The sequence below is a fragment of the Falco naumanni genome, chromosome 8, assembly GCF_017639655.2.
Source record: "Falco naumanni isolate bFalNau1 chromosome 8, bFalNau1.pat, whole genome shotgun sequence".
Lineage (NCBI taxonomy): Eukaryota > Metazoa > Chordata > Aves > Falconiformes > Falconidae > Falco > Falco naumanni.
Genome location: NC_054061.1, coordinates 9,774,048 through 9,794,085, shown reverse-complemented (window position 1 = coordinate 9,794,085; position 20,038 = coordinate 9,774,048). Strand labels below are relative to the sequence as shown.

Here is a 20,038-nt window from a genome sequence, read left to right as displayed (position 1 = left end):
AAAACAAAGATTTTTATGCATCAGGTTTCTGGTTTACTAGTTTAAAACGCAGCTTGGGTTGGCACTAAGCCACAAAGAGCAGCGGGTAAGAAACTGTATATTTTGTGACAGGTCACTGAGCCGGAGCCTAGCGTGCTCATCTTAACAGCTCATTTGCATCTGCTGTCCTGACATTCTGACATTTGCTGTCAAGGTTCCTTTCCCGGGCAGCTAGGCGTTTCACTATTCGACACCACTGCCCTAATCTGTAGCAGCGCATACCAGTCTCTTACTTAACTAGCGATGGAAAATCAGTGTCCCTGGAATCCAAAGAAACACCCCAAACCCCCCAAAATTAAGACCATCAATGGCTTTTCTATTATGCAAACTAGATACTCAAGACAACATACAACACAAATTATGAAAAAGGTATTTATTATTTACACAACTGCTATAGTTCCTTAAGAACAATATATACCATTTTTATTTGAAAGGGTCAGTCTTCTTTCAAATACATGAACTGCATAATGCACAACTGTTGGTAATGCCAAACAGCAGTCACATCACACTTCTATAGTGCAGGCATAAGCAGCGCAAGTAAATGATGTTTTAAGAACAGTATGGCTGAATATTGTATTTAAACACAGTGTTTGCACTTCGACAAGATTTAGCTAGAAGAGAACAAGGGTTTTGTTCATGCTTTGTTAGGAATGTGACTTTCCCATCTGAGGTTTAAACCCTTTATCTGACGTATGATAATTTTTCAGGCAGACTGCTTTTCACTTACCAAATAAGAGTGGGTTTCTCTCCCTCAAACTTCAACCTTTTGTTTTCCAGTAAACACTGCTTTATAGTACAATTCACACACTGGGGTAAATTGGCCACAGAGGTGGTACTTTCCCATCTCACTGTCTTGCACAGAGAAACACTGACATACTAATACATACCAAACTTAGACAACTTGTAATTTATAGACTTAAATACTGGAATGGGAGAGGGAGACTGTCTCTAAAGATGGAGGGAATAGAGGGCTTATACAATTCATACACTGCCAAGGTTGGCTCCTTACTCAACTTTTTTGGTCTAATTTTTTTTTTCTAGTTTCAGAATGGTTTTGGTCTTTAATGGTTATGGTTGTACTTCGGCAGCAAAGGAGAGGAAAGTATTTTAAGTAGTAACACCAGAACAGAATGCAAGAAAAAGTAACTGACTTGTTTCTCCCACTTTGAGCTTATTGCTGTGATCTTTTAAAAAAAAATACCCACAACCAACCAACTGGAAGACCAAGTATAGCAGTCATTCTGGCATTGGATCCAGTGTCCAGCACTATTATAGTCTAGCGTAAAAGCAAGGAAAAGTCCAATGATCTTAGTTATGTTCCCTTCAATTCAGTGCCACACAATTTTATTAGCGTTATTGTCCTTGCTTCTTTGAAAGATACCTGAAAGAAAAAATTTTTTGACAAAATAAGAGGTAGGGACAAATAAATCAGCTTCAGCTAATCATTATCTAGCAAGAATCAGGATGCTGACTGGTACCCTAAGCATCTGGAAAACTCTTGTTCATAACACAGTGACTTCTGTTTCAGAGCTGACGAATACTGTAATGCCACACAACCTGCACAGCACCCGAGAATCACACTGTAACACGCCGAACCTCTGAAGTAACCACCAGAAAAGTTGCCTTGTAACAAAGGACCTGAGATCTGACCTGACAGCCTAACTTTGTAGGGGTGGAAAGACAGATTTCCAGGGACCAGGTTCCTTAAAAAATGCTTTTCCCTTTGGGAAGCGTAACTGCCTCATTGAAAACAACCAGCAATCCTGAACACTGGAGAAGTATGGAAAAACAGTCCTTGGTGCCAAAATCTTACCATTGTAGGGAGCCAGCCCAAACAGTATAGCCACATTAGAATTCTGCTCAAACTAAAGGACCTTCAAAACTGTAAGTGATGTCAAAGTTCATCAGCTCAGTTGTTTCCGGACTTTGTACAAACAACCTCAAGCAAAACACAGTGGGGTCAGGGACAGAAGGAAGAAAGAATTTTGGCTTTTTTTCTTACCTTTCCCAATGTTTGTGGTTCAGCTCCAAAAAGTCATCTAATTTTGCTATTTCTTTGAGGTACTGAGTGAGCTTTAGAAGTTCCTTGTCTTTATCCCGATTTAAATGTGCTTTCATAAAAGGCCTTATCTACACAAAATAAATAAACTGGGTATAACCATTTTCTCAAAGTTAGAAAAATGCTTTCAATTTTCTACCATTTACCACCTAATTAAAATATATTTTCAGTACTATGCCAAGTTACAACTTCTCTTAGGTAAGAGGAAGAAAACCCTTTTCCATTAGTGGCCACATCCAATTTGTCTTACTATTCATACAAACTGGACTGTAGGGTTTTTGCCTTGCCTGTCCAGCAGGAAGAAATTTGTTTTATCTTGCACTGCTTCAAGACTTCCCCTCCCAGTCAGACAGAATGATAAAATTATCTGGAATAGACTGCCACATTTCCTGATATGATTTCATAGACATTTTTGCTGGAGAGGGGTTTTCAGCTTTGCCTTATGAGTCGTCTGGGGTCACTGGAACCAGAAAATCTTTTTTTTTTTCTTTCAACAAAAAGCATTTGACTACAATCATAGCTTCTATTAAAAGAGATGTCAGAAAAAAAGCTTATCTGACAACTGCTTTAAGCTTGGAATACATTATACCTGTGCATTTTTTTAGTGATTCAATGTTCTTGTCTACCGTTGTTAACATTTTGACAAACATCTTTCAAATCTGAGTTAGGGGGAGCTCGCTGGTTAATCTTCTCCCAGCAAGATCTTTGCTAGTCTTGCTTCCCCTAACACTGTACAGTTCCAATTAATATCTTGCTAGATCTCATCAATTGCTATCCTCTTCACACCATGGATACTTTCAAAGAAATATCATATTGGATTTCTGCGTATGAAAACATTTTCTTTTTTAAGAAATGTATGAGCGTTCTTTTAGTACCATACCACTGTACCATCATATATAAGTAGAAATCTAAGTTGCGTTCTTGTTCAGAACCAGGACTGTTGACAATTTTATAAAATGAATTATTTGCTCTTCTGCAATCAAAATGGCTTGAGGTATTATTTCCCAGAACAGAATGCTTGCTATTACATTGGCATACTACCATGAAGTACAAACACTTGTTGTTTGATTTATTTTCAGAATAGAACTGCTCTTGAGATTGAACATCACATATTTCAATGGTGCCTGTCAGCAATGCCCAGCTTGATTATGGCACACAGGTATAATTTAAGTAGACAACATAATTTCATTGATTTTGGTAATCTCTTAAAAGCTCACTTAATAGTGAAACAAAGCTTATTTAATACTACTATTGGGGAGATAACAGTCTAGACAAAAGGCAAATTAAATTAAAAAATACCATAAAATATGCATCTTTGCTAGTTAGGAATAACCTTTCGTTATGATACAGCAGAGTAGTATGAGAAAGTACTACTTGAGGTATAAGAAAAATGTAGTAATAAAAAAATTCCAGTTTAAATTACCTTGAGTCCATTTTGTGGATTCATTAGGAAGTTTCGGCCAATATCATCAAACATAATAGTATTTTTTTTGCTGTAATATTCTGAAAATTTCCCCCAGATAACACCAAGAGGCTTCACCTGCAAAAATAACACATACAAGGCACCTGAGGTAAATCAGATCATATGCAGGAGATGAAAATACAAGTCTATAGGAACTTGAGTCCAAACTTGAATGGATACTTGTATTCTGTTGCTAAAAAATTAGCAGGTAGTTGGGCTTTAGCAAGGGAAGAGATGTGAAACAGTAGAATACACTAAATACACTCCATCCCCCCCCCCCCGAAAACCTTTCTGTTGGCACTAGATTTTCTTGCAACAGTTATCTATTATTTGATTAGAAAGCAGCGTCATCCAAATGTACTACTCAAAGTAAAACATTAATAGAGAATTTCAGTATCAACACCCACAAATCTATGCTTCCAAGACCTTACAATTTTCTTGCATGAAAACGTCAGCACAACTTTATTGTTGAATATTTCAAAGGGGTATGATAACATGTCAGTTGCATGTAGAAAAAGATCAAGAAAAAACAGGCACTTACATCTATTAGTCCTCTTCTAGGAGTGTGCACTGTTATCATGGCAGCACTGTCCAGCATGAAAGTTATCTTGTAGTTTGCATTGGTACTCACTCCAAGCTCCTGCAGACAAAGATTTATTACTAAAGCTTCTAATTATGACAGTTTTACTGCTGGTTTTATTGAACCACAATTATAATACATTGTTTGTCAAAGGGTGAGCTGCTGAGGATTACCAGAGACACACTAAAAATAGGTATCGGGGGGTGGGGTGGGGGTGGGGTGGTGTTAAATTTTTTTTTACGTAACGAGAATCAAAAAAGGACACCATTCTACCAAGAACAAAACAGCTGATAGGAATTAATTTTTGCAGTGTTTACTATCAGAAACTTAACAACTGATGTCAGCATAAAATCAAAGCAACTTTGCGGAAAAGGCAAAATACATAGGTCTTGCCCATACCTCCATGCATAATCTTTCACAAGTTTTACATGCTGCAATTTTACTCAATATTTATAGCAAGGATAGCAACTGTGTACTGTCTGCTTTTTGTTTCTTCTAGTACGTTGCAACAAGTCACAGCCCAAAGGCAGTAACAGTTCATTGTTCTCGTTTCCTCCTACCCACGTCCAAGACAGCCAATGTTAGTCAGAGATCTGTCAGTTTTCACTTTAAAGATCTGATAACTCCTGAAATAAAGACTCTAAGGAAAACATCCTTTTTAGAAATAAAAAACTTTGACTAGATGAGAGAGCATAATTTCCATTTCAAATCCTTTCTAAAGCTGAGAAGTGATAGTAAAATCTGCTGACATGTTATAACATAGATACTGCTGACAGTTTCTGGTGCATTCAACAGCAGTAATAAGCAAAGCAGAAAATATCCACTGCAACAGCTCTCTTGGAAATAGCCAGCCACACTTAACTGATTTGCTTTTACTTGAAAAAGTGAATCTTGCAAATGAAAAGTGTGAACTGAAAAAACTAGCTGTTCTAGACCATTTTAATTCCAGGCATAAATAGATGGTAAATGAGAGATTAAACTCTGTTATCTGATACTCCCTTCTCTTTAATGCTGTTCCTCCTTTGTAGTTTAAAACAAAAGCTTAAATGCCAAGAACTTTTTGTTCCCTGACAAAAAGTGAGACCTTTAGAGGTAAGCACCCCTGGTGCTATCAGTTCAAGGAGAAACAGCAGTTGGCATCTAGTGGTAGGAATCTCAGCTGATCAAGGTCCAGGAGTAGGCATAGAAAGGTTGTGACTCAGTAACATGTGAAAGGGCTGGAAAAGTGACCTAGAAATTTAGAAAGGCGGCCAGCACAGGGGGAGCAGCCCGGTTTTGAACAATGGTTTTCCACAAGATTGAGTCTTAGCACTACACTGACGGACACAACATAAACAGAGACGTAACAATGCCACAAGTACCATGTTTGTAAGGCTCAACACTGATTTTACTTGCACGAACTCAACTTCTTAGTTCTAGTTAAAGGTTCTCATTTCTGAGATCACTCTGAGGCATTTTTTAGCTAGAAAAACTGTAGCAATTCATTATTTTGAGGAAGAGAACACTGGGAAATGTGCTTTGCTCTGTTAAAACCTGAAATGGTTAGTCTATCACAAAAAGTGGAGATACAAAAGCTTAAATTTGGAAAAGTTTTCCCTGAAATGGAAACAAGTATGATTTATAAGCATGAAAAATCCCAATCCACCAAGAAAACATACAGCAATTCTTAGTAAGCTCATTAGATTTACAGCTAAGCCAGACTGCAAATATGTTTACCACTAGGTCAGCTGTGCAAAACTGGCTAGTTGCCTGATTCACATGCAGAAGAAACTAGGATTGAAAGACGAGCTCTTACGGATGTTTAATAATGCAGAGGAAGCAACAGAACCACACAGCTGCAAGAGGTACAAGATAAATATGAAAAGAGTTTCCTCTTGATAACCTACTCCAGCATGCAACATCTGTCCTCTTCTTTAAAAAAAATGATATTACACTGAAAGACTAGAACTCTATAATTAGAGGTAAGACGAATGCAGCTGCGAAGGCTGCATGACTAATCTAAGTTTCAGCAGGTACTGACTTGTGTTTAGTAACTAAATTTAGCACTTACTGCTGATAGTTTGTATGGAATTCTAAAATTAGATTTAATCCAGTTTTGGGACAAAGATAATTTAAAATTACTATGAAGATTTTAAAACCTCAGGTTTTGACTTGTACAACTTCCCCAGTTGTTAGCCTGCTCTATAACACTAAGCGTGAATCCAACTACTGAATAGCTAGCCAGACTAGAAACAAATTACACGTTTTCAGAAAAACTTACTTTCATTTTAGCTTCAATCCACTTCATATTAGTAGCAGCTGAAATAAAGAGGAGAAAACAGAAAGAATACTTTATCAAAATAAGTCATTGACAGGCAAAAGAGAAACAAGCCAAGGAACTGTTCACTTAACATACCAAATTTTTACAAAAAAATTATTTCAGAAAGATCCATCCTTCTTACAGCTTTTCTAGTTCACTGCCTTGAAGACAGTGATCCTTCATGGAAGTTTATTTTTATTTGGACAGGCTTACTTTTCAAATGAAAAACTAGACAAAGTACTGGATGTGTTTAAACCATTTTCTAGATCAGTTGTTACTGAACTACAGTCTGCAGGACCGTAAGTGGGCTACACCTGGTTTGAGGAACAGTGTTGCCTGTGCAGGATTTTCTCCTGGAAGCAATGACGAGAATACATAAGACCTGGAAAGGACAAAGTGTCAACATTGCCCACTGATCTAAGAATATGTGGAAGCATTGTTCCAGGCTACAAAACCTAAACTTTGTACTATGATTTTAATATGGTTTACACCCTGCACTGGCTGAAGTCTGTTCTCCAGCTGCTGGACAGGAAGTGAAACAGCAAATGACCAACCATCCCTGTAGACAGGAGAGTTTGGTTCATGTGGCAGTTCACTACTTATTGTCTGGATTGAGATTATTTGTAAAGATAGCTATCAGTGTCTGAATGTTGATTATACAATTCTGTTACTTCAAGCACTTGTTTACACAAAGTAACACTCAGTAAAGTGATGTTGAGCTTTCTACTGTGACTAGATCCATTCATGTAAGCAATATGTGGTGTTTTTTTCACATAAGAATTACTATTCTTCTAAAATAGCTCTAATAGCTGTGTGAACATTCTTGTTGAAGGTATTACAGCTAAGCATTCATGTATTTAGATCTTGTGATTCACACTGAAAAGCAATATCAAAATCTCCCACCTGGAGTCTCTGCTCTGAATGACAATTTACAGTAAAGTCTTAGGTATTGAATATAAAACTTACACCAAATTACAATATCATAATCCTCATATGCAGATGTCAGGAATTCATGAAGGTATGGCCTCATCAGTTCTACTCCAGTTTCAGCACAAGATCTGTGGTCTAAAAAGAATATAAGAGATAAGCAAATCATTATTAAAGTTGAAGATATTGAAGTTTAGTTAGACTGTCCTATCTATCCAGAGACCTGAAGAGTTTCACGAGGGCACTTCAAAATCATGAATGAATTCATAGCAAACTACCATTCCCATTTTGAAGGTGAAAAAAAGCAGCAGAGGGGACATTTATTTGTTGATCCTTACAGGTATTTGAGGGCTTAGCTAATAATTAAATCAGAGATCTGTGGGCCTGAGTATCTTTGAAGAGTCAGGCCAAATAGTTCATCTGTGCATATCACAAATCTGTAACAGTCCAGATACGGAAAAGATTCCTTCAAATCTAGTCCAGTTAATTTTGTGAACATATATCCAGCTTGTTTCGGACGTGCAAATGTTGCCGGTTCCAATTAGAAAACTGCTGTCAAATTCTGCTCACAGAAGACCTCTAAAATTTTTAAACTTGGTAATAGGTTGAATTTAAATCTCAGATTGTAAACAAATCTCATAAAAAAAAAAAGCTAAGGAAATAGGATAAGGCAAGCTATTATTTATTGCTTATAGTCAAGCTGCCTTGACACACCTACATCCCAGAATACTAAGTCAGAAGGAAAATTCTGACTTCCAAAAAAACCTGTCTGACAGAATTTTCAAGTAAAACATGTTTTTGTGCATGTTTAGTAATGATCTGGAAATAAAATTTAAAGCTATTCTCCCACGGCCCCCAAAAGTGTAGTCAGTCAGTACAGACTGAGATCGTTATTTTACAGTATCTTGCCCTGCTACTGTCTGTGATGCCCAAGATACAAGTTGGTCAAGAGAAAAATTATCTGGGTAGAATATGAAATTGCTACTTTTTTATGTCTTTTTGCAGAAAGTAAATAGTTGCTGCACTAAAATCTACAATATGCAACACTGAAAAAGGCCAGTGCTTTTAAAAATATGAACAGAAGACCCTAAAATATTACAAAGCAGAAGTTATACAGTACAAGACATACCAAAGTACAAGACATACTGAAATAGATTTGTAATGCAAAAGTCAAGAAACGTGAACTGGCAAATAAACTGATGTCTTAAAGAAATGAAAAACACAAGTTGCATAAAATCTCACCAAATAGTGTATAATCAACATCTAGCACCAGCAGCTTTTTTCCTTCTCTAGGAGGATTCAGAATTTCCACTTTGTATTCTTTAACTCTGCGGGAAATTTTTAGTAGATTTTCCTCCCTAATGTAACAGTGCAAAAAGTTACAATTAATTAAAAGGTATACTGTACATTCCATAACAGGACTGGTTTTTAACAGTTAAAACTCCTAACCTATTTTCTACTTCCACAACTTCCTCTTCAATATCAAAGTCATTGACAACATCATCATTGTCAGGCGGTGGCCCAAGGACATCTTCCTAGAGGAATGATAATAAAAGATAACTAGGATCACTGAAGGAAAATAACAATGGGTAACAAGTTTCTGTTACTGCACACTACAGGACAAAAATACGATTTAACCAAAATGATTTCGCTTTACTAGTGCAAAGAATTTTAAAGTATACTGATGATAGTTCAGATTTGAGAAGCCAGTGAATATCCTGCTAATAGATTTGGACTTCAAGTCCAGAACAATACAGGAGTTTAATGAATACACTGCTATCAGAGTTCTGCAAAAAAGCTTACTTTACATACAAAAATAAACACCAACAGAAATCTACTGTACTACCATTTTTCAAATGATTACTGGAATATTCAAAATTTAAAATAAAAATTTGGAGACACAAGCATTTTTTCCTGTTTAAGCTAATAAAAAAGTAAAAGATTTACCAAACTCTCTTCACGAGTGCCCATCATCATGATTTTAGTATTTGGTTTCAACTTGAGAGCTCCAAGCTTAACATCATCATCTGCAGGTTTGCCTATAATGCAAGCAGATAATTTTTATTTTTGTTTTACTAGGGTAGAGAGGTTTTAGAAATATGTCAATATATTTAATGTTTAATTGAAATAAGCTACCTGTCAAACATCAGAATACCCCAAGCTGTATTATTGCCCTCATCCATGTACAGATACATTATCTGGCTAGCAGGAATTTAATGTTTTTTAACATACATTGGCTGCAGTTCCATGACATCCATTAAAAAATGACCAGATAGATGTCTCAATAATAGACAATATCCAATGACATAAAATTTCTATGTTCCTGTTCATTCCAAAGCTAGATTCCCTGTTAGTATACACATCCTGGCTAGGTTTAGAGGATGTTTGTCCTTAAACATCTCGAGCATATCCACAACAAATAGCAAATATGAATAATTACCCTTCATTTTAAGTCCAAGTAGTTTTTGACGCTCTGGTAACACTCCAGTAAGGCCTTTAAGAGACTGCTTCAGATCCAACACCGTGTCTTCTTCTGATAGTGAGGTTATCGTATACTCCTGTCCACCCCATTTTATTATGAGAGAGAGAGACATCCTTGAAGCATATGTTCAGTATTGTTCTCTGAAAAATCTGCTGCAGGAGGAAAACACAATGATATGTAAGGAAGAAATAGGAGAATTGCTCTTTTCAGAAGACAAACGATACAGTATATTTAAAGTCTTTTTGATTTTTTATTATATTGTATATCAAAGAGCTGTTTGCTTTGCATAAGCAGATGATAAGCGCGTTAATAAAATGTTGAAAATAAGGGAGAAAGAACAGCACTAAAATTGAGACTCCGAGTTCTACTTCAGTGTATTTAGCAATGTCACATTCACCGTTTGCTCCAGCATACGCTCATCTGCTGTGCGTTCTGTGCAGGTACAGCCTGTTCACTGCACAACCAGCACCCAAGCAGAGTACTGCAGTATCGTAAAAGTCATTTCAAAGCTCAGAAATGTCCTCTGCAATAATTATGCAACCAAACCTGCCATGGATATCTTTACATATGTAACAACAAAAGAGCAAATACGAAATACCTAAAATATAGAAAACCGTAAAAATAGTTCTGAACCCAACAGTTCATTTTTAGGATCGGATTTCTCTATTCACTTTCACTGTGCAACACCTGCAGTAATACACACCCCAGGTCATGTCTCACCGTAGCAATATCAAAGTATGAGTTTGAAAACAAAGCCTAAATATACACCTACACAATGCAATTACACTGTAAGAACTGTACTTTCATTGCAGTGATGACAAAACAACCATAATTATACTATCTTTAATAAATTTACACAGCATTGCTTATACAAATTGTATTTAACAGTTTAGTCCTACATTAAACATGGCAGAAAATCAAGATTTTTAGCTTGATGTGGAAGGAAGAAGAACAGGATTTTTTCTGTTAAAGCTTAGAAACTAGAAAGGTATGAAAGGTTGTTACAGATTGTCAGGAGATGCAGAGAAGGCCTCTGCACCACTAATGGTGAGACTGTCCTCAAAAGATGGATATTCAAAACAAAGAGAAAGCAGACCTGCGGAAAAAACTGAGGCTATCAACCCTCAATAAATGCATTACAAGAAGAAACGCAGGTCTGGCAATTCTGAAAAATCTCAGAATCCAAAAATCTGGTTCCTTTTCCTCTCTAGCATTGTGTTCTCAGAGGTTACCTGCTCTCAGACAAAATACTTCTCGTTTATACAGTATAGCCTGTTAGGAACGAACAAGTAATTGCTCAGGCATATCCATCAAGCTCAGAGCAGATGAGAAATAGAGAGCCAGACAACAACCTGCTTGCTGAGGACTACAAGCGACACTTCCACAGTCCCCTGTCTAAGAGCCCTGAAAACAAACTGAAGAGGAAACCTGGTATCAAGGAAAAATTATATTGCCCCCCCCCCCCCGGCCTCCCCCAATCAGATTGGGACTTGGTATTATCCTGTGAAAGAGACTCATGAAAAAGGGTCTTTGGAGCACTAAGAAATTCCACCGAGGTTAAAGCTGCATAGTGTCAAACAATGTTGATACATAGAGTCATTACTGTAAATTATCCCTATCCGTAATCCTTACACTAAGTTTCCAGAAAGAAGAGATTTTTTTCTGTTTTCTCACCTGTACCATACACCTCAAATCATTCTACAAGAAAATGCATTGGGCAAGAACTTGAAGAAAACTTCTCAAGTCTCTGTCCAGTGCTAAACCAAGAAGATCATCCCTCCAAAGCTGAGCACTTGACCAACTGTCTGTCCTTACTGAATTAAGAGTCGTGTCAAGATGAATGTTATGAGAAATGCCAAGCAGAAATAAGACACCTTTACTCAATGCCAAAACACTAAGGGGATTGAGTGTGGACATCAGAATCAATGATTACAGGAAAACAGATTAGGGGCACAGGGATTTTCAAAGTTTCCATCACTGTGGCTGGATGCTGTGCAAAACCAAAGCTTGCTGAAATGAAGTTTGCTTTGGCTAATTACATCTTCAGGGCCTTTACAAGCCCCTTGGACCACCAAGAGTCTACGGGTTGGAAGGTCACTGGGTCAGAGAATGCATTCAAGTTTTGTTGTTGCAGTTAAACTGTTGGGTTACCCTGCTTTTCTCGGAAGATGTGGCAGACAGACACCCCCAGCTCGCAGTTCCACTAAGCAACGTACAACATAAACACAAACCCCCAGAACACGGCAAGTGCAGTGCCACGGGCCGGGCCCGCAGCGCTCCCTACACACCGCATCAGGCGAGGGCCGGGGGTTCAAACCAGCAGCCGCTCTGCTCCCGCCGCCGCCGCCAAGGCCCGGCAGCCCTGGCCGCCTTCGCCCACCCTCCCGCCGGGGCTGCCCCAGCGGCACGGGGCCGGGCGAGCGGGGATAGCCCGCACGCTGCTGCCGGTCCCGGCCCCGTGGAGCCGCTCCCACCCCGCAGACGTTACGGCGGCACCGACCCGGCCGAATTAAGCGCCCGCCCTCAGTCCCCGCCGCGATCGGCCCTGCCTCCCCCCGGCCCGGTAAAGCCCGGCCTCCGCCGCGCCCGGGCGCAGACCCACCGGGCTGCCCAGCGATCGGCGGCACGGCGGCGCCCCCCGCAGCCCACCGGGTCACAGTGGCGCCGCCGATCCGCCCCCCGCCTCTCGGCAGCGCGGTGCGGCCCCTCACCCTGGCAACGGAACCGGCACCGTCCCGGGATCCGCCGCACCGGAAGCGGAACTGGCGCCCACCGGAAGCGCGGGGGGGTGGGGGGTGGGCGTGGGAGGCAGCGCGCGGCCCTCGCAACAGCCTGGAAGTGCGCGGGTTTCCCGCTCGAGGCGGGCAGCGCCGCCATGGCAAAGGCCGGCGGGGCCCGTTCAGGCTCTCGGCCGGGCGGCGGCTGCGTGCCGGGACGGTCATCCCCGAGCGGGGCGGGGGTGGCCCGCCGCGGGAGCCGCCGGTGCGGACACCGGTGCTCCCGGTCACCGCTGAGCGGGCGGTGGTGAGAGGGCGGGGGGATCCTCCAGGTCTCGTACCGTGCGGGCCGTGAGGCGAGGGAGAGGCCAGATCTTCTTTAACGAGCAGAGCAGCGTTCCTCGCCTGCCCGCCTGAGGAGAGCTCCGGGGCGGGCTCACGTAGGAAATTGCGGGTTTGCGAGGGGAAATGCAGACGGTCATGGCCCCGCCGGGCCCGCTCCCCTCATCGCCGCTGTGGGGCTGGGGCCCACGGGGGCCGGTAGAGGCGACTTCCATGTGCAGCTGTTGTCACCAGCGTCTCTTTTTCATTACTGACTCTGAAACGGGATTGCTCTGTACCCAGGGATCCTGATCCAGTGCTGCCTTAGCGTCGAAGCTGAGGCTTTTCAGATGTATTAAGAGTTTTGTGTCTTGCATCAAGGTTCAGTCCTCAGCTAATGTTGGGATTCTTGGGAATGGGCTTCATCGGCAGTGGTCTTGTGCATGGACAACAGGTGCAGGAGAAAAAGCTTACTTCGCACAAAGATGGCCTTTTGTGCTCTGGTATTCTGCTTTGCAGAAATACTGAAAGGGAGAAAAAGTATGTCTGGTAAAGTCTGGTTTCTTACATATGTGAAATCAAGTGGAGAGGATACAGGCTGCAGTTCCGCTTGGCATCAGTGGAGATGGTGTTAAATTTGAGGGATGAAGTGAGTTTCAGTCCTCCTCCATATTAGATTTTGCTCTCTAGAGAGGTTAGATAACTTTTTTTTGTGGGTGTTTTTTGTTGTTGTTGGTTTTAGGTTTTTTGGTTTTGGTTTTTTTTTTTTCATTTGGTGGCAAACAGGGAAGGGAACAAAAGAGCAGAAGTAAGCAGCCATGCACCAAGTAGAAGTTTCTTTGGAATGGCTGCTGTAACTTTTAGGAGCCATTCCTAGTATAACTAAATCTCACTGAGGAAGTACAGTGTAAATCAAAGCTGCTTAGAAGCCTGCTTGCTTTCCTGAGTGGTTCTGAATTTAATATATTTCCTGCATGGATATGTATTCAGGTTTTGGCATAAAAGCACTTTGGTTTCCATAAGAATGGTACAAATGGCAGACTACTGTAGTGACTTCATGTTGAGTTTAGCTTCTGACTGCACATAAATCCACATAAAGCCTGTCACGATGTATGTATCCCAGTCACCAAGGGTTTGCTTTTTTTGCTTTAATGACACACAGTTGTCCTCTGCACAGAGGCAGCACATTATAGTACTGCTGGAAAGCTTCCAAAGAGGCAACTAGTAATTAAAGTCACACCCTATCATAAAATTATGCACCCTCCAGGCCTGTCTAAAAATTCAGACTATGAAAATGATACATAGTGTGATTGCCTATTTGTAATTTTTTAAAAATACTTTTTATTTTCTGGCAGGCTTTTAAAAAGCTCTCTTGAAAAGGGGGCAGGAGGGGTTTGGGTTTTTTATCCGTTTCAGGAGTAATATGAAAAAGTGTAATTATTTATGCATATTTCATTTCTGTTACGATACTGGAGTTTTAGTATCCTGAGCTATGACTAGGACATCCTTGTGCTAGACACTTGAAAAATGCTCTGATCCTGACAAGATTCATGTGGCACAGATAAATATATCCTTTTACTTAGTTGTGAAAACGCATGGTGGTGCTCAATCCTAACATTAATAAGTGCAAAGTGGTCAAGTAATTTGACTAAGACCATGTGATTACAATTCAGAGCACAAAGGGTATAGACTTTTCTTTGTACTGAGGAGTTTGTTTTGTGGTGGTGCTCTCTGGGTTTACACTGTGGTAAACTAGCAGCGTAAGGAGGAAGGAAAAGCAGTGGGGAAATTTCAAGGCAAATGCGTGTTCCCTTTCACCTTGATGTGCACTACGTCCTGGGATACCCCAGGGTGAAATAAAAAAAGTGACTGTGTGGCAAATTGATGCCTGCTGGCTCTCTTCCAGTACCTCATGTTCACAGCAAGCATTTCTCTGAGCGTTTTGAGGAATATGTTCTTGTGCGTAACTACTGAAGCCTAGGAACTCATCTCCTAAATTGCTGTTCAAGCTGCATTATAAGAGAGCAAAATTCCCACTAGCAGCTCTGGGGGATGCTAGGTAAGAATCCTCTAAAATCATCATTTAAAGCTGAAAACTCTGTGGAAAGCTCAAAAGGTTGCTTTGAGAATTAAAGAGAGATTAGATCACATCTGTATGTGATCTGAGGAGTTCAAAAGCAAAAGGTAGTGACATTGCAAGGCTGAAAGATGCTAAATGTTTGTTATATTCAGTGACTTTAATGGTGGAGTGTTAGTTCAGATGTTAATGGGATGCAGACTATGAATGGGCAAACATACCAGATTTCAAGGTTTTGCAACTTTTTTCAAATTGCTTTTTCGTTCAGAAAACTCATTGAACATGCACTAGCCTCTCAACCCCACTTTTAAACTGAACCCATGTTAGGAATTAATCTAGAGCAGAGCCCGTATTCACTAGGAACAGAAGGATGCTTAAAATACAGCTTGGTACTAGTGTTTTTTATTCCTAATCTTTGTTATACTTTTTGGTTTCCCCTCTTGACTCTTTATACCATTTCCTACAACAGTTTCTTATTTATTAACTTCTTCCCAGTCCCTTTTCTCTGTTTTACAATTTGTTCTAAGCAGGCGGTAAAAGCAGTGATGCCTGAGAATGTCAAACTCTTCAAGTCTGTGCCATCCAAGTGGTTCCAGCCCAATGCAGAGGTGTGTGGAAGCCTTCTGCTGTTCATGACCACTTCAATCTAATACAATGGGCAGCATGGTTTACTGGACGCTGCCACCGCTGTGCCTTAGCAATGTAGCATTTGAATGCAAGCTCTGATTCCAAGTCACTGTGTGACGCTGGTGAAACACCGAGAGCTGAATTTCCAACGTTCAATAATGTGGTGTGCTTTAGTAGCTGGCAGCTCAGCTGGAGACGTGGAATGTCTCAAGTTTGAAATGAAACACATTTCCAAGTTATCACTAATACAGTAAGTCTCTGTCTAAGCTTCCTTATCAGTAAAGTGGAGGTTAGAATAATATTTATATAGTTTCTTTACAGGATTTTTTTCAGGATTATTTAATTAATGTTGGCACCGCGAGATGCTATAAATACTAGAGGCTTGTACCAGTGTACCGTATGATTTTCCACTTTCTGAATGCAACTGTTATTCTTCTGCCACTATTCAGCCCAATTATTTTTATTTTATTTACTTCAATTCTTTGTATTCTAGATTATGCCCCACTGGCAAGTGATCTCGGGAGAGAACTGTGATGCTTTTGTTTGCTGAACAAAACCTGATTCATCACTTTCCTTACATCACCAGCCAGCTCTCTAGCTTCTCAACACAGAGATTGCTATGGCTTTCCTTTAGGTAAGTTGTCAGTCGCAGCAGCTGTCTGTTTGTTTAGAGTCTATACTCTCCAGTGTTATGAAAGTGGTAAAAAATATATGTAGTCATATGAGATGGGTAATTATCAGAGATACTGTAGAAGTGGTTTCCTGAAGAGAGTGAAAATAAATATGAAATTGAGAAACTGGGACTAGCTGACTTGCTAGAAAGAGCTCTGAAAAGCAGTAAGAATGAAAGGAAAAATGAGGGTTGATGAGAAGCTAAGTGATGGGGAGAAATTTAGAAAATAGGGTCACAGGCAGGGAAAAGCAGGGGAATTCCTGAGATGGGGCTATGGAGTAAGAGTAGGTAAACCAGAGAAAGAGATGCACTGGCTCTGTTGCTATTGTGGGATCTAGTAATGCTCCAAATTCCTCTGTTCGGGTATGTGTTTCTGCAGGAGTTAAAGTTTATTTGTTCCTTCATTTAGTGAACAGGATAAAATTGTGAGAACATAAAAGCTTTGGGGTTGGCTGCCATCAGCATTATAAGGTATACACGAGGCATCAAATCAGGTTTCACAGGCAATCCTAATTTTTGCATTATTTAACTTTTGTCTGACTTTATGCAATATAACCTATTTAAGACATTCCTTTGCTTTTATATATGTACGTATGAATATTTTTTGAAACAATAGCTTGTAAAAAGCTTCAAATAAAACTGCTTGTGTTATTGACCACCTTAGGCATGCAGTGTATTTTGCTGCTCTTGAGAATTCTTAAGAGGGATTTTCTTTGCAAGCAGTTTGGGATGCTGGCATTTGTCCATCCGCATGGACGAATCAAGCTTCTGCATTATGTGAACTCTGAGAAGGTCTTTTGAAAGTTTTAATGAGATGTCACTATAGTGGTCCCCTTCAGTCCTCAGTTGCTGATCACTGAAAGTTTGGAATCCAAACGCCTCTGTTAATAATGAGAGATAAACAATCATTGAATTCAGCATTCTTAGCCACCCAGTGTCAAATGCAGGAAGGGCTTTTAAAATTCCAGAGAAATGAAGCAGAAAGTTGAGGTGCTTTCAAAAAGACATGCCTGACAAGACAGTGGTAACGCCACATACCTCATCTGCCCATTAGAAAACCTGGGCTTCTGTGAAGTAACACATTTTCAGAATTAAATGCTGAGAGATGATGAAATGAAAGAAAGGTGGGGTTCAGTTCCTATCGTTTGCTTGCACACTGAAGTGAGAACGTCTGTGATTTGCTGCAATACTTCCGTGATACAATTATTCTAAAATAATAAAAGAATTTCCACTCCATCTCCTATAAATACCTCCTGCTGTCTACAGTTGTGAATATATATTAGTGTCTCTTTGCTGCTTGCTGTCTTTTTTTCTCAGAAGCAGCACTGAAGACAGGCAGTAGGACTTAAGAGGTCCTGCACCATTGCCCCTGACCTCAGTCAGCATTGAACCAAGCCCACAAAGAACAGAAGTGAGTCATGATTTTTTTTTCCATGTACGGCATGAGAAGACAAGCAGGCCCTAGAAATGAAGCTGAAATTCTTATGCCTTATATGACAGCTGGTTCATACTCCTTGTGATAAGAAGTGGGGTACTGGCAGGGATTATCAAACAGTGATGCAGTAGTGAGTCAGCTGAGCCAGGCAGAACGATGGGGTGGCTGGAGACTGGTGAAGCCATTGTTTTCCTATGTTCCCTGCAGGAGTCCAGGGTTTGGAGCAGTGTGTTTACCCCATATGCAGCAAAAGAATTAAGTGATAGTAGCATGTTTAATAAAAAGATGCATAAAACAAGAGCTGCAAGCATTTGTCATGCAGGGACCTATTAAGTGACAAAGGAGGAAACTAACTGCTGAGGAGAGGAACTTGGTGGATCAGAGAAGCCCTGTGCAGAGGGGTCTCTATAAACCTTAACAAGCCTGAGCAGAGCACAAAGTGCTTATGAATAATAATCACATAGAATTGTTTAGGTTGAAAAAGACCTTTAAGATCATCGAGTCCAACCGTTAACCCAGCATTGCCAAGTCCACCACTAAACCATGTCTCTTAAGTGTCATGTCCACGAGTATTTTAAATACCTCCAGGGACGGTGACTCTACCACTTCCCTGGGCAGCCTGTTCCACTCCTTGACAACTCTTAGTGAAGAATTTTTTTCTAATAGCCAACCTAAAGCACCCTGGCGCAACGTGAGGCCGTGTCCTTTTGCCCTGTCACTTGTAACTTGGGAGAAGAGACTGACGCTCAACTTGCATGTCCTTAGTTTGGCCAAACGTGCATGTATTTATTTGTTCTAAGGAGAAGAATTTCTGAGTTCAGGAATCCTAGCACAAATCGACAGTTTTAAACTAAAAGCTTTACAATTAAAAAGCCTGTTATTTTTAAATAGCATTAAAATCTGAAGCTTGTGAAAATTTCTGTTGATAAGCTGAGCTCCTTTATGGTGCCTGAGCAAAGGCTTTTGTCTGGGAGACCTGCGTCACTTCTGCCATTTGGTCTCCTTTCTGCTGCGTTCTGGGCTGACCAGAGTTTGGGAAAAGACAGGTTCAGTGTTAACACCAAATACAACCATCTGAGTATACAGCAGTGCAGAGCCCTACCACGGTTTTGATAAAATTTAACACAGACTTGTTCAAACTACCTTTTTCTTCTGCGTTTTGAAAACCTTTGGGTACTCATGACAAGGGTAATTTTGCAAAGCAGAATGCGGACAGACACCCAACCCCCTTACTTTACTATCTGCTTCGTAGAGTTAAAGACATTGTGTTGAGGCTACACATTGTTAATACCTGCATCTGTGAATGCTCCAGTTCTCATTAGAGATGGAAGGAAAAAAGCAATCATTAGGTTGGCTAGCCCAGCCCTTGCGAACTACAGGATTTTCCAGTTCAGTGTATTCCCTCATTCCTCTTTGCAGCAAAGTTTTTTTCCTGTTCCAGACAACGTGGTTTCCCAAATATTAAAGTAAAAAACATTACTTCTCTTGGGTCACAATTTTTTCCTTGGCACTTGCATGCTAGGGCCTGGCCGTGCAACCTCTTCAGAATGAGTAAATATTAGCGAGACTTTCCATGCAAGGGCTCTGAGGCATGAGGGTGCTCTGCTGTGAGGGAGCTGCCCTGCCACAGGTCACCGGCTGAAAAATGGCAGCATGGAAGAACAAGAAATCGGGTGTTTTTCTGGTTGATCTCCCAACAAAGGTGACTGTAGATTCTGCGGTACACCACTGGAAAACAGAGTCAGCGTTAGTATTTGAAATTAATATAGCATTTTCCGTTCCAGAAGGCTAGTAAAGAATAGGATTAAAAGAGCAGAGCTGCCTTTTAAACATCTGCCCAGACGCTACCTCAGGTGTCGCTGACCGGCTTCCGTGACTCACCCGTCAGACTCGCAGCTGCCCGACGAGTCGCTCCCGTCCCGGGCGGCCCCAGGACCAAACCGGAGCGAACTCCCTGCTCTCCATTGGAATTTAAACCCAAACCTCTGCCTGTGGCGCGGAGGAAGGGGGAGCGGCTGCGGCCGAGCTGCGCCAGCGCTCCGCACCGATCCCCGCGGGCCGGCAGGGCGCTCTATGCGCGGCGCGCAAAGGGCGCGCATCCTCCCCAGCCGAATTCCTGCTCCCGAGAAGGCGCTTTGCGCTCGGACCCTGTGCTTCCTCCTCCAAACGCGCCGTCTGCACGCCTGCCCAGAACCCCCCCCCCCCCCCCCCCCCCAAACGCGGCGGAGCGCAGCGCGGGAGCGTAGGAGCCGCTACGCGGGGGCGCTGCCCCTCGTGCGCTGCGCGGCCCCACCGCGGGTGGGTGGGGCGGGGCCGCGGGTGGGCGGGGCCGGCGCATGC

General features: G+C 41.2%; 2 protein-coding genes and 1 long non-coding RNA gene across 6 annotated transcripts in view; 1 reads left to right on the top strand and 2 right to left on the bottom strand.

Moving 5' to 3' along the window:
* Positions 1-397: 397 nt before the first annotated feature.
* Positions 398-12,639, bottom strand: UBLCP1 (ubiquitin like domain containing CTD phosphatase 1). Of its 4 annotated transcripts, none has more exons than XM_040602851.1 (11): positions 12,560-12,639; positions 9,807-10,000; positions 9,314-9,405; positions 8,816-8,901; positions 8,609-8,724; positions 7,406-7,504; positions 6,401-6,438; positions 4,102-4,200; positions 3,522-3,638; positions 2,042-2,169; positions 398-1,420 (listed from the first exon to the last, which is right to left on the bottom strand). In XM_040602851.1, the coding sequence occupies exons 2-11, from the start codon at positions 9,958-9,960 to the stop codon at positions 1,393-1,395; spliced, it is 957 nt and encodes a 318-aa protein (XP_040458785.1). In that variant the 5' UTR covers positions 9,961-10,000; positions 12,560-12,639; the 3' UTR covers positions 398-1,392. The 4 variants fall into 4 exon arrangements, with proteins under 4 accessions (XP_040458785.1, XP_040458786.1, XP_040458787.1 ...); XM_040602852.1 differs by having other exon boundaries at positions 9,807-9,997; positions 12,560-12,622; XM_040602853.1 differs by having other exon boundaries at positions 12,451-12,565.
* A 248-nt stretch (positions 12,640-12,887) lies between these two features.
* RNF145 (ring finger protein 145) overlaps positions 12,888-20,038 on the top strand; it is a 52,427-nt gene continuing 45,276 nt past the window's right edge. The window contains exons 1-2 of the mRNA XM_040602850.1: positions 12,888-15,571; positions 16,084-16,224. The gene's annotated coding sequence lies outside the window, so the exon portion shown is untranslated. The remainder of the gene's footprint in view (positions 15,572-16,083; positions 16,225-20,038) is intronic.
* On the bottom strand, positions 16,232-19,995 carry LOC121092231. The gene is made up of 3 exons (XR_005829229.1): positions 19,580-19,995; positions 18,990-19,426; positions 16,232-17,144 (listed from the first exon to the last, which is right to left on the bottom strand). It is a non-coding gene; the product is annotated as an uncharacterized LOC121092231 (long non-coding RNA).

What these genes read in the sequence shown, in the direction of transcription:
- UBLCP1 (XM_040602851.1), bottom strand. Translation starts at nt 9,960, where the DNA reads ATGTCTCTCTCTCTCATAATAAAATGGGGTGGACAGGAGTATACGATA. An exon ending in ACTTGGACTTAAAATGAAGG is followed by an intron (nt 9,406 to 9,806) that starts GTAATTATTCAT and finishes CTTGCATTATAG; the next exon opens with GCAAACCTGCAGATGATGAT. An exon ending in GGATTGAAGCTAAAATGAAA is followed by an intron (nt 4,201 to 6,400) that starts GTAAGTTTTTCT and finishes CTTTGTCTGCAG; the next exon opens with GAGCTTGGAGTGAGTACCAA.